The sequence below is a fragment of the Lagenorhynchus albirostris genome, chromosome 1 (genome assembly GCF_949774975.1).
Source record: "Lagenorhynchus albirostris chromosome 1, mLagAlb1.1, whole genome shotgun sequence".
Lineage (NCBI taxonomy): Eukaryota > Metazoa > Chordata > Mammalia > Artiodactyla > Delphinidae > Lagenorhynchus > Lagenorhynchus albirostris.
Genome location: NC_083095.1, coordinates 12,215,719 through 12,229,195, shown reverse-complemented (window position 1 = coordinate 12,229,195; position 13,477 = coordinate 12,215,719). Strand labels below are relative to the sequence as shown.

The window sequence follows — 13,477 nt, the reverse complement described above, 5'->3', positions numbered from 1 at the left end:
TAGTAAGTTATGAGTTTACATATTCTAAATATAAGTTCTTTGTTGTGTGTATGTTTTGCAAATATTTTCTCCTAGTCTATGGCTGCATTTTCATTCCCTTAACTGTGTTTTTTGAAGAAGTTTTTAATTTTGATAAAGTACAATGTCTTGGTTTTTAAAACTGGTTCATGCTTTATGTACTGTATTTAAGAAATCTTTGCTAAATTCAAGGTCACTAAAATTTTCAGCTATTGATTTCTGCCAAATAAAATCCTAGCATCATCCTTTTAGAGTGCCTTTGAAGAACATGTTTGAAAAAATTTTTCTGAAAAATTGAGCCATATGATTCAGTGATTATTTTTTAATTACTAAGTGTCTGTTATTTGAAATGGGAAAGATTATTTCAGCACAAAAAGAATCACACTTCAAAGTCTTCAAATTAAGTAATGAATGTGTTTTTATTTCTCTTATAATTTAAAAACTGTGAACATTCTGTAATTCAGCAGCAGCCTTTATTTCCAGGTGACTTCTTCACTGGGTGTTAATTCCCTGCATGGAAAGAAAAAAAAGGAAGAAAAAGCAAAAGTGTAAATAAAACTTTTATGAGAGGATAAAAGGGAAAGTCAGAAGAATATGGATTCAGTATTTCATATTGTATTAAACTGACCCATTTAAAAGTTTTTATTAGATTCAACATATTCATTCTATTCTCTCATGATTTTAAACTTTTACCATCTCTTCATTTTTCCAGATTAAAGAACTGTAATTTCTTAGTCTGTCTTTATATGAAAGCAATTATCCTCTCAGTGAGTTCATTTAATGTTTTTTATATTCTTTCTAGCTCATTTTATCTTTCTTGAAATCCCTGGCTGGAACCTCCTCTACACAATGCCTTTGGCTGCTGCTTGGTTCTCTTGTCCCTTGAGCTTCCTCCTGCCTGGCTGCACAGTCAGTGGCAGACACCCTGTCTTGCTAACTCTAACTCTGGTGCCATCTCCAGAGACACAGTGGGACCAGGCAGCTGCCAGGTGCTATTTGATCACCCAACCACCATGTCTAAAGGTCTCAACCAGTGTTGCTGAGAACACAGCACCAAGCCACAATTAGTGCCATTGTTTTCAGCTACATCATGGCCTAAGTAAGACAGTGTATGATCATATATGTTAAAGTACATAGAGGAGGCTTTGGCAAGCTGGTTTAAGACTGTTTCTAGGTTAAAATGTACCCTGACTTAAAAAAAAAAAAAAAGACTTTCAAAGATGTGAAATAGCCTGTTCAGAAACTAAAGACTTATTTACATTCCAAAAGTAATCATAGAGTTTTGTCTAAGGATTAAGCAACAAACAAGACTACAAAATAATATCACTTAAAACTAAATCCTCAGGGGGGGAAAATTACCCCTTCTGTTTATTTTGGCACAAATGACATTAAGAAGAATACTTCTAAAACCTGACTGTTGGTTTAATAAAAAAATACAAAAACTAACCTTTTATATAACAGACTCTTGTTCCGGAAGGCAATTAGCTTTTCATCATTCTTTCTGTCTAGGTAACATCCAACAACAAATCCCACAGGGACAAGTATATGTACCCAGTGGTCACGCACAATCTGAAGTAAGTTCATCATGAATGCTATAAAAAAAAAAATGACCAGAAATATAACTGCCTTTGAAGTATCTTTTAAATCACATCTGAAACAGGAAGGATATAGATGTTAAAAGCATAATAAGCCTCTTTACATTTGTTTGGCATCAGAATGTAGTATACTACTTAAAATCTACTTGATGAAGATTATATAGGTACAATGATTAGTATAAAAATTATACTGCACTGAAGTCAATTTACTACCTTTTATTTCTAGCTCCACCAGTGATCTGATATAACACAGGAATGGAGAGAGTATTAAAAAAATTCTACCTGCAAAAGCTGAGTATTTGCACCCTCCTAGTATTGATTTAGAACCTTTACATTTGTAAAATATTTTTAGAACCTCTCACAATGTTAAACCAAATATAATAGTATTTTGTCAGAAGCAGAATTCTTTCAAGCTGTAATTATTGAAAACTATTTTTTTAAAACTAATTTTTGAAAGGAAATGAAAACATATGAGAAATTTAAAAAAATCCTATTGAATAATGTCACAACAGATCTGAATATCAATTAAATGACTCTACAAAACATATGGGGACAGAGGAACTTACTTTTGTAGAATGACTACTAGGTACCAGAGCCATCATATAGTCCAATATATAACACGAAACACTGTTATCGTTATTTTACAGGTAAGAATACAGTTTAACCCAAATAGGTATTACGTGTAGATCTGGAATTCAAACTCAGGTTCATTCCAAAGCTCTAGCTCCTTCTATCATATCCAAATGCCTCTTGTAGAGAACCTTCCCCTAACTGATATTTATGGTACTTAAGACTTCTTAAGTGTTAAGAAGAGTTTCTAAAAGGCAGAAGAGGAGGACTTCTTCATAGAAGATCTAGAAGTCATCATATGGAAAATGAATTTGCAGTAATTCAATAAAAACAGTTGAATCATCAATTTTCTGTAAAAATTTGTATCTAAAGATGAAATAAAAATACATATGTATGCACATGAATCTATAATAAATAAATCCTATATTATGGCTGAGAAGACAGGACAACATCATAGAAAGATAATACATTACTGCTAACAAAAGGGCTTAGCACTGAACTCTGCTAGGATTATGTAGACTGGATTCCTGCTGCTCTTTCTAGGATACTGGTTCTCACACACATTCTAATTCTTTATTTCTCAAGCTTTACTATCTAAAGGCACTGGGTTAGGAAATAGACATGAAGTTTAGTCATACAATTACGACATACTGTCTTTCAGAGTGTAATATTACACACAGCAGATTCCAGTCTGAATATCACTGATCTAGAAAATTATGATGTAAGTAAATGAGATGTTTGAAATAACTCCCCAGCTGATTTGCTGCAAATAGTTCTTGGACATATAAATGTAAGGGTAACCAATCTTACCTTATTCCTAGAAGACGGTGGTTCTCTTAGCATTGTACGTTCCCTAAGTAGCATTATTTGCATTTAGATCCTTAACTACTGTTTGATAAACATTTAGGTACTTTTTGTGATTCCGATCAAGTTAGCCACTTGTTTTATAAACTTGAGCCAGTCAAGTATGGGAATAACAATGCATGCCTTAATCAAATGATGTAACCTGGAAAGCACTAAACTACAAAATACTAGACAATATAGGTTTCTAGAGAAGTCTGGGGGTCATCTATTCTCCCACCTGTCCTTATTAGATTCCTCAAGTTTCTTAAGAGGTGTCAATTCTAACACTCGGCACAGCTGACTGTAAGATAACTGTATTTAACCAACAAAAAAAGTAATTGCTGACTCTCAGCCCAAGACTTTTTAAATAAGCCCATGGCCACCTGTGGGCTATAAGCCATTACTGTTGGCACTCCTCTAACAGGGCCAGAAGGCAATTCTGTCTGGCTTTACTCTAAGCAGAAGAGATGAGCCAAGACCTTGAGACTCCTGCTGTATACAGGCTCTCACAGAGACTCTACAGGATTCAACTACCATGATGGAAGCCTGATTCCATCCCAAAGACATAAATGGCAAATCTTAGCCCCACAGGCATTTCATATTACAACTGTACAGTCTACTACTAAGTGGACTTTGGGACCCAGTGGCACTCAGCATAATTTATCCTGCATATGTCACTGCAAAGACAAAGGGATGACCAGGGAAGACAAAGATTGATGGACATAAAAAGTGAGCAAGAATGATTCCCTAGAGAAAGGATAGGAGGGGGAACGTAGACAGGCTCCTGATCACCGGCTCAAGACAGTAAAATGGCTTCATCTGACGGGCAAAGGGCAGCAAGCACCTGGGACAATCTCTAATGAGACAGGTCTAGGCTTGGATAAAGAGTGACATCCACAGGGGTGCCCTCAACGTTACTGCACATATTATTAGTGTCTTCTTTATATGAAGATCTCTCAAGAAAAATTTTCTTTTTATTTCGGAACTGGGGAGTAGCTATGCTATTCCTGAAACAAAACAAAACAAACTAGTTTTTATCTTATGGACTTAGGGAATTGAGTAACAGATGATGTATCCTTTGATACCAAAATGATCCAAAATTTTTTCCCTACCTTTAGAAAGAGCTGACTCTTAGAGTACTCTCTGTAAGGCATGGTTCTTAATGCTTTTCACAATCACCAATTCATGTAATCCTCACATTACTATACACGTATTAACTAATACAATGTCCCCAATGCAGTAGGAATATTTTTTTCAGATGAGGAAATCCAGGGACAATCAACTTGCCTAAGGTCACAGATGCAGTAAGTGGCAGACTGGTATTAAAACCCAGGCAGGGCTTCCCTGGTGGCGCAGTGGTTGAGAGTCCGCCTGCCGATGCAGGGGACACGGGTTCGTGCCCCGGTCCGGGAAGATCCCACATACCGCGGAGCGGCTGGGCCCGTGAGCCATGGCCGCTGAGCCTGCGCGTCCGGAGCCTGTGCACTGCACTGGAAGACCCCACAACAGTGAGAGGCCCGCATACCCAAAAAAAAAACAAAAAAAAAAAAACAAAAAAAAAACCAAAAACCCAGGCAGTCTGGATCCTTGGTCCAAGCTCATTGGTGCTTTACTGTCTCTTACAGTAAGTATAAAGGTCAACATTTATATTAACCTTACTTTTGGCTTTATCTCGTTTTTCCTAATAAGGACATAACTTGGAGATATCATGAGTTTGGTTCCAGACCACTGCGATAAAGCGAACATAACATAGAGATAAAGCGAGTCACAAGAATTTTTTGGTTTCCCAGTGCACATAAAAATTAGGTTTACACTAGAGTCTATTTAAAGTGTGCAATAGCATTATGTCTAAAAATACAATGTACATACCTTAACTAAAAAACACATTATTGTTAAAAAATGCTAACCAACATCTGACAATGCAGGGTTACCACACACCTTCAGTTTGTTAAAAATGCATTATCTGTGAAGCACGATAAAATTTGATATGCCTGTATTACCTTTTCTTCAACCCAATTTTTTTCCGCTTAACTTTTAAAAAGAAAATTGTATATAGTGTGCATTTTTGTAAGCCCCTCTGAATTCACGCTGGAATAATACAGACGACTAGACATTAAAAAAATAAATTCTACTCTAATTAGTCCCTACAGCACTTTATATGTAGTGATCAAAAAGTGTCGACTTAACCTATAAAAAGCAGTTCTAGATGCATGGAGAAACGGAACTCCTTGAGGTCTGGAACCTCGTCTTAATGACGTATACGCCCGAGAAATCAAGCATAAGTATTACTTTTTTAAAAATTAAGTTTTGAAAAAGTGTGTATTTTGTGGAATGGTCGGCTCAAGACGGTTGGAGACTTAGAAGAGAGCAAGGTTAGCTTCCAATCCTGAATAACGAGGAAGGCAGAACTCTGAAACTTGGACCAATCGGAGATGCTCGCGAAGAAGCAGTCCCTTCCCCGCTGCAGCCTAGGAGCCGTGAACCTAAAGATATTTTTCAGTTAGGGCAGCCTCAGAGTACCCGTTCCCAAAGGCGCCAGGCGGGAACCGTGAGCGCAGCCGCCCACATCAAAGCAATCCCTAGTTCCTCGCCTTTCCCTCTCTCCTTCGCTGGAAGCCTCGGGAAGGTGGGCCGCTGCAGTCTCGGGGAGGCCCAGACCACCCCCACCCGCAGGTACACACCGCCGCTGAGGGCTTTCCTAGAGGTGCACCCGCCCCGCCTGAACAAAGAGGACTCTCGCCGCCTCGACCTCCCGAGAACCCGGACCCACCTGAAGCCTCGGGAACAACAACGAGACCACGACCTAGGGCGGCGCTGAGCCCAGCCACCGGCGCCGCCGGAAGCTGCGGCCTCGGTACCCACCATTCGCCGCGCCCGCTCGAAGGGAGGGGTGGCTCCGATAAATTATTCCTCTTCTTCCTTCACTGCTTGACTCTTCTCATATTTCTTTTAGCTTCAACACATTGTAAATTCTGTAAAAATAAAACTTCGGCCCCAGGTGACGAGACTCGGTGTAAATGCCACCTCCTTCCTCCAGTTTAGTCCCTCCCACCCCCGAAGATGGTATCACCCTGGGTTTCCCCGCCTCCGCGGATCGCCTCCAGTTTCAAAATGGCGGCTGCCATAGAGGGGCTTCTGCTGCCTGATCGTCGCCGGCGCTGCTGAGCCAACCTCGTCTTTTCTCGCTCTTGAACCTGGGTGCGACTAAGGGTTGGGAAGGGCAGTGGACGGCGTTGGGGGAGGACTGACGAGGCAAGTGGGGGCGGAAGAAAGCAGTGCGCCTTTGCATGGGGGAGGGAACGTCTCGGCCCTCGGGGAGAGCCTGGCTCCGACTCCGACCCGGTCTCCGCCGCGGACGTTCCCCCAGGGTTGCGGGTGCGACTGTCCTGGTCGTTTCTGGCAGAAGTGTTCAGCGAGGGAAAGAGAGTGACTTCTCCAAGTGTCTAAAGCTCTCGGTCTTTTGTGGCAGTTCCTACGATTCACTCCCAGACTCTCCTTTCCTCCTTTTTGCTGTTTCCCTCCGGCCTTTAAGTCTCTCGTCGCTGGAGGAGTTAATCCGACGCCAGCTTTGGCTTCTTAGCATTGTGGCTACCTTGTTCTCAGCTTCCTCGCTCGAGGTCTTCCCGTCATTTCGGGTTGAGAGATCACGAGACTACTGGGCACAAAGTAGGCGTTCTTTTTAGTTAATCGACTCCAAAGACCTTTAAGACATTACAGTGCTTTGTTAAAACAGCCTCGGCCCTCCGCACCCCCCCCGCCCCAGCATCTCCTTTGAGCGCTTCCAGCATCATTACTCTGTTTACGTGCTCTTCAGTAAACAGGAGGTCAGAATAATTTTAACTCCGGCAAGGCTGGCTTCCTGTGACCAGGCGAGCCTGCGTTATCATTGCCCATGTCCTAAGTTTTAATTTTAGAACCCCTTTGACCGTGTTGTGAAACCCGTGCTCTCCCGGAATTGACCAGGAGGAGACTTTTCTCACTTGAGCTCCAGTGCTAACCCAGACTCTTCCGTTTTCCTGTAGATTTTGCATGGTTCCCCTCAGTTGTCATCAACATGCACGATCGTTATTGAGAGAGCAATTAACTGATAGATAATTAACGCGAAATGGTATCCGTCAGAAGTCACTGCCCGGAAGGAATTTATAATATGGTGAAGGTTCATTCCTTTCAGTACACATTTATGTTGCTTTGAGCGCTGTGCTTGGTATTGGAGTTTAAAAGATTCACTTTTACTCTTCCCCCATACGTTTAACGTCCATTCAACATATATTCTTTGTGCCCACTTGTGCTAGCTAAAAATAAATAACATTGCCTGGAGACACCAAAATAGCTTTATAAAGGAGTAAATATTTGAGCTGGGTCAGGAAGGGTCAAAAGGAATGTACTAAGCTCAGGAGAAGGTCATCCCTGGCTGCAGTACAGAGATGCAGAGACTTGAGAAGTTTTGGCATGCTTAGGGAGAGCTGGAGAATGAATGCGCTTGAGCATGCAGTGTAAGGGCGGTTGGTGAAGCAACAGGGAGATTGAGGTAAAGTTGTGAAGGACCTTGCTTTCCAAAGAAGATGTTTAGATTTTATTCGGTATTTAGCCGGAAGTCAAGGACTGCTTTGCACAAGGAAGGGGCATGAGGAAATTTGGTTTTTAGGGTGGTCTCTCTGATAGCTGTGTGGAAGATCAACTTGGAACAGGAAAACTAGATGAGAGGAAATTGCAATCATTCAGGTAAGGTAATGAATGCCTCCTTTGAGGCAGGATAGTAAAGGATGTCAGACATTTCTGAAATATCAAATAGGATTCAACTGGTGGCAGCCAAAATGGTGATAAGAGGGTGACTTCAGAATTTTTAGTCTGGGAGACTAAGTGTTTGGTGATACCATTAAATAAAGCCTAAGACATGTACAAAACAGTATGGTGCCAACTTGCACTTTAGGAGTGGCAAAGCACAATGCTCTACAGTCCAAAACATTGCTTTTAGATTCTAGAAATCTCTGCTATTACAGTAGCCTCTAGCTACATGTCGCTATTGCACACTTGAAATTGTGGTTAGTTCGAATTGTGATGTGCTGTAATTATAAAATACACACTAGATTTTGAAGGCTCAGTACCCAAAAAAATCTCAATAATTTCTTTAATTATTACATGTTGAGATGATAATATTTTGGATATATTGGGTTAAATAAAAGTAATTTCACCTGTGAAACTTCAATGTGGTTGTGAAAAAATTTTTTAATTATATATCTGGCTTGCATTATATTTTTGTTGGACAGAGCTGTTCTAGTCTAGACTAATGATAGAGGGATTAGTGAGGAAGTGGGATTTGAGCTGGGCCTTAAAATGATGATAGTCAATGGTGATGTCAGAGCAGCTTGCCGGCTCCCTCCATTGCCAGTTAAGGCGTTCAGGTTCTGCTTTTTCAAGCAGTAGGAGGCCTTCAGAGATTTCTGAGCAAGGAATCCTAAGTGCAGGGGTGTTTTGGAAGATTAATCTGGTAGTAAGGTATACGTTGAGATGAAGGAAGGAAAGGCTGGAGGCAAAGAAACAGAAACCGAAATGTAAGGTAACGAGGCCCTGTATTAAGGTACTTCCAGTAGGAATGGAAAGGGAATGATAAATGTACAAGGCATTCTCGGGGGGAAATAATCAGGAGTTGGTAATAGTCTGTTCAAGAAGTAAAGGAAGGAATAAAACAAGGAGTGTTTCAAGCCTTGGTTATTTAGATAACAATTAAGAAGTCATGTCATAGAGTTATAAGGTACATTTGAGTCTAAAGAAATTTAGTCTCAAAATAGAACCAGCAAAGTTGAAAGGAGGAAGTGTGCTGCTAAATACCTAAATACTCTCCTTTTTTATCTCCTTGCTTTCTCTATCTTCTTTATCTAATCATGTACCCCAGCTAGTTTTTCTAAAATACAGAACTACCTGTATCACGTCATCTTACTTGATAAGTGATCTTAAAATGTCTCTCTGTTGCCTGTACTCTGTTCAACAATTAGAACTGGGTCCAAAGTTTCTAAGGCCTTTCATTAGCTGGCCCTTTTCTATTCATTAGGACTTTTCTTTCATTTTTTGCTTATATGAAAGTGTGCCAGGCTACTTTTGTCACTGGTACTCTAAGTTTTTGTTTTATGCCTTTTATCATGTTATTCCTCTGTTTGAATAGCTTTTTCTCTTTGTCTCTTTCTGCCCACGGCCTACCAGTCCTTACCTATCGAATAATTTATGATCCCACCTCTTTTCTGATTCTCAATAACATAAGCTAATGTCAGTTTTTAAAATCTTATTTCCTAAGCTGCATATTTCAGCCCCTGATTAGAGCCCATTTCATGTTATTTATTTTTGTCTTTTATTATCTTAGTCCTCTTTTTTTATGTAAGTTTAGGCTTCCTAAAATTATGACAAATTTATTATTTATTTATTTATTTATTTTTTGCGGTACGCGGGCCTCTCACTGTTGTGGCCTCTCCCGTTGCGGAGCACAGGCTCCGGACGCGCAGGCTCAGCGGCCATGGCTCACAGGCCTAGCCGCTCTGCGGCATGTGGGATCTTCCCGGACTGGGGCACGAACCTGTGTCCCCTGCATTGGCAGGCGGACTCTCAACCACTGCGCCACCAGGGAAGCCCGACAAATTTATTTTTTTTTAACAAAGAATCATATAGGGACTTCCCTGGTGGGCCAGTGGTTAAGACTCTGCGCTTCCACTGCAGGGGGCACTGGTTCCATTCCTGGTCAGGGAACTAAGATCCTGCATGCCTCGCCACACGGCCAAAAAAAAAAAAAAAAAAAAAAAGGAGCATATGTTATTCTATTTGCTCAAGGTTTTCACCTTAGGGCAAGACATAGACGTTAAATACTGTAATTAAAAACAGAAGTAAATCATTATACCGCATTCATGAGACTCTTATTTCTTTATTTTTTAGATTTTAAAGAACTCTTTCTTTGAATTCATGGTGTTTCATCCTATATACGACTGAGATACCAGTAAGTAAAGACTGTCTAATAAAGATACAGCTTTATTATATTACAAGCAATTGTAATAAAAATCTTTTCATCTATTGAAATCTGGGTCTGTCTGCAAAAAAGTTTTAACATGAGCTCATTCAGTTCTACCTGCAAGAAGCTTTGTATTTTCACTTCATACTCTAAATAAGGAAAGTGGGGGGTAAGGTAGATTTGAGTAGGAAAAGTTTCTCTTAGGCCATTAATATAATTGTGGTACAGGGAGATTCAAGTCCTATCCAAAACTGTACTTATAAATATTTTTCATTTTTCATTTTTCATCAGATAGAGAATTAGTATCTTTGTATATCTCATACCTTACAAATAGGAACACACCAAGTCAAATTTTTTTTTTAATTAATTAATTAATTAATTTGACTGCATTAGGTCTTAGTTGCAGCACACAGGTTCTTTGTTGTGGTGCGTAGGCGGGCCCAGGCTTCTCTAGTTGCGCTGCACGGGCTCCAGAGCACACAGGCTTCTCTCTAGTTGTGGCATATGAACTCATTAGTTAGCGGCACGCAGGCTTAGTTGCCCCGTGGCATATGGGATGTTAGTTCCCCAACCAGGGATCGAACCTGTGTTCCTTGCGTTGGAAGGCGGATTCTTAACCACTGGACCACCAGGGAGGTCCCTAAGTCAATATATTTTTAATTTTAACTTCTTTGTTTTAGTAACTATTTGTTGAACAACCACTACGTGTAAGACGTGCTAAAATAGTAAGGATACAAAAATAGATCAAACCTAGTCCTGCATTCAGAGAGCTCTCCCAAGCCAGAGGAAATACATGTAAATAGGTAGCTGTTAATGGTGTGGTAACAGCATTAAGCTCATTTAATACCAGCCATCTTCATTTATTCATTTAAGAAGCATTTACTGACCACCACTATGTGTTAGGCACCGTGGGGTGTTGGAATATACCTATGATCAAAATAGACCAAGTCTCTACTTTGATGGAGTCATTATTCTGGTGTGGAGGTTAAGAGGAGAGAAGGGGATGGACAAAGTGAGTAAGTAAATAAGCAGCAAGTGCAGGTGGGCACTAAGTATTTTGAGGAAAATAGAAGGAAGATGCACATTATAGGATGTAACTGAGGTGGGGATGGACTTTAGGGTGGTCAGAAAATGTTTCTGAGAGAATAAATTTGAGGCAGGGAAAATAATAGCTCAAACTAGTTAGAGATCTTGGTGACAGTAGAGATAGAAAGAAATACTTGAGAAATTATTATACTTGAGAAATACAATAGAAGTAAAAATGCAGGACTTATTGATGGATTGGCTGTGAGCAACAAGTTAAGGAAGGAATCAAGGATGATGCTATCAGAGGCCAAATGGTCTTAATGCTGTGGGATTGGGTAAGATTGCCTAGAGAGAAAAGAGAAAAGAAAGTCCTGCTGAAAAGCACTGCCTCATTTAGAGGTTGAGGGGAGAAAGAGGTATTAACTAAGGTGAGTGAGGAATGGCCAGTTAGATATAAAGAAAAACAGGAGAGGGTTGACAGAGGAGAAGAGGAAGGTGTTTCTGGGAGGATGGAGCTGTTACTTTTGTTGATTGCTTCTACGATTTCCAGTAATTTGGGACCACAGAAATGTCTGTTGGCTTCAGTTGTATAGAGGTTTGTCAGTGACCTTGATGAAAGCTCTTGTAGTGATAGGGTAGAGAAAGAAGTCAGATTTAGTAGTGTGAATGGGAGGTGAGAAAGTGGAGACACATCTGTGGACAAATATTCTGAGAAATTTTGCTGTGAAAGGGGAGTGTAGAAATGATGAAGCAGTTGCAGGGGATTGGAGAATTAAGAGAGGGTTCTTTTAAGTTGGGAAATTCTAGAGTATCTTTGTATGCTAATAGGAATGGTACATCAGTGATACGTTGATGATACAGGAGAAGGAGATGACTGAAGAAGTTATCTTTAGAAGAGAAACGAGAGTGGGATTCAGAGCACATACAGGGGATTGGCCTTGGATGAGAGCTGAGCTATTTGTTCCTTATGATAGGAGACACAACAGTATACATGCAGATAGGTTAACAGGGTATTTGGAAAATGAGGGGTTACTGTCTGATTACTTTTATTTTATAATTGAGGAATGAGGTGAGATTATCAACAGAGAGTAGGGTGGAGAGAAGGGGGTGTGATACTTGAGCAGAGAAGAGGAGATGTGAAATGATGGTCTCAGAGATGGAAAGTCAACCTACTAAGAAAAATCAGATTGATAGGTAGGACATAGTGCCTGTTTGAGATCTTTGGCCATGAATTTGAAGAGCAAATAGCATAGTTTTGTGATTGTTTTTTTTTCCCCCTTCTGGCAACATTGAGCTGCTGGAATAGACAAAGTGAGTCATTGGAATCAATGAGGGTTGGGATTTTGCCAGCCTCGTACAAAGAAGGATTAGAGCAGCGAGATACTTGAGAGTATTTTGCAAAATAATCATGATGGATCGCTGATCAATGGTAAGACATGAGTGGAGACAGGAGGGGGTCATGGACAGTGAAAAAGTAGTCAGTGATAGAGATACCAGTGAGGCTAAAGGATTTTTGCAGTGGGAATTCTAGAGTAAGGAAGAATTCTAGAGTAAGGAAGGTGGGAGTGAGAGAGGGAGGTAGTTGAAGGTGATATTTTGAAAGTGCTGCAGCTTATTGGCCATGATAAGGTCATGGTTGTGACTGTGGTGGTGGGTAGCTGAAGTGAAATGAAGATTATTGGAGTTGAGAAAGTCAAGGAACTAAGAGGTCAGTATTGAAGCTACTCAGAGGAAGACTGAGTCAGGAACTAAAAGTCCTCAGTGAGTGAGGTCAGATTAATAGATGCCAGCAGTAAGGAAGAATAGGAAAGGCTCACAGTGAGCTGGCTGGGCAGCATGACCTTCAATGGGACTGGAGTATTTTGAGGAGGAAGGAGAAGACAGGTTGGAAGCTGCAGTGAGGAGGAAGGAGCACATCCTTCCTGCTTCGGAGGTCAGGGAGTACAAGAGGAAAAAAGGCCTCTTGAGAAGCCTGCAGGAGAAACTAGGTTTCTGTGAAGATTTGCAGGTGAGGAGAATGTTCAGAGAAGAGGTTGAAGTTCCAGGTTAGTGCAGTAGTTCCAGAGGGCATACTGAAAGGATTTCGGAGGGAGAAGAGGTAGTGGATTGGGTCCAATTAGATGTACACATCAGTGATTATGGATAACCTAGGAGTCTTGGATGTTTGGCTATGACCAAGGTAAACAAGGATGGGAGATATGATATGGCAGGATTAGCCCCCTGACAGCCTGTTAAGAAAGGTGGGCGGTTTACCTTAGTTTGTTGAGATGACCTTGGGCAGATGGCGAGGGATCGTGAGATATGCAGTGACCTCTCTTACTTGCGTAGTTAGCCAGGAAAGGCTAAAGCTAAAATCTGAAATGTAGCTGTGGAGTTGTACTTTGCTAATCAGTGTTTTTAATAACATCTGTTTAATAGCACACAAATTCTAGGT

General features: G+C 40.6%; 2 protein-coding genes across 3 annotated transcripts in view; one reads left to right on the top strand and one right to left on the bottom strand.

Moving 5' to 3' along the window:
* Positions 1 to 418: 418 nt before the first annotated feature.
* Positions 419 to 5,989, bottom strand: NDUFB1 (NADH:ubiquinone oxidoreductase subunit B1). The gene is made up of 3 exons (XM_060165840.1): positions 5,797 to 5,989; positions 1,466 to 1,610; positions 419 to 528 (listed from the first exon to the last, which is right to left on the bottom strand). Exons 2-3 carry the CDS (start codon positions 1,603 to 1,605, stop codon positions 492 to 494), a joined length of 177 nt encoding a protein of 58 aa, XP_060021823.1. The 5' UTR covers positions 1,606 to 1,610; positions 5,797 to 5,989; the 3' UTR covers positions 419 to 491.
* Positions 5,990 to 6,925: 936 nt separating this feature from the next.
* Positions 6,926 to 13,477, top strand: part of CPSF2 (cleavage and polyadenylation specific factor 2) — a 30,179-nt gene continuing 23,627 nt past the window's right edge. The window contains exons 1-2 of one of the 2 annotated variants that reach the window (XM_060167887.1): positions 6,926 to 7,176; positions 9,945 to 10,005. The gene's annotated coding sequence lies outside the window, so the exon portion shown is untranslated. Of the gene's footprint in view, positions 7,177 to 7,730; positions 7,749 to 9,944; positions 10,006 to 13,477 lie in introns of those variants that run through there. The other variant, XM_060167967.1, reaches the window with a different exon arrangement.

What these genes read in the sequence shown, in the direction of transcription:
- NDUFB1 (XM_060165840.1), bottom strand. Translation starts at nt 1,605, where the DNA reads ATGATGAACTTACTTCAGATTGTGCGTGACCACTGGGTACATATACTT. An exon ending in AAGAGTCTGTTATATAAAAG is followed by an intron (nt 529 to 1,465) that starts GTTAGTTTTTGT and finishes CTTTCCATGCAG; the next exon opens with GGAATTAACACCCAGTGAAG.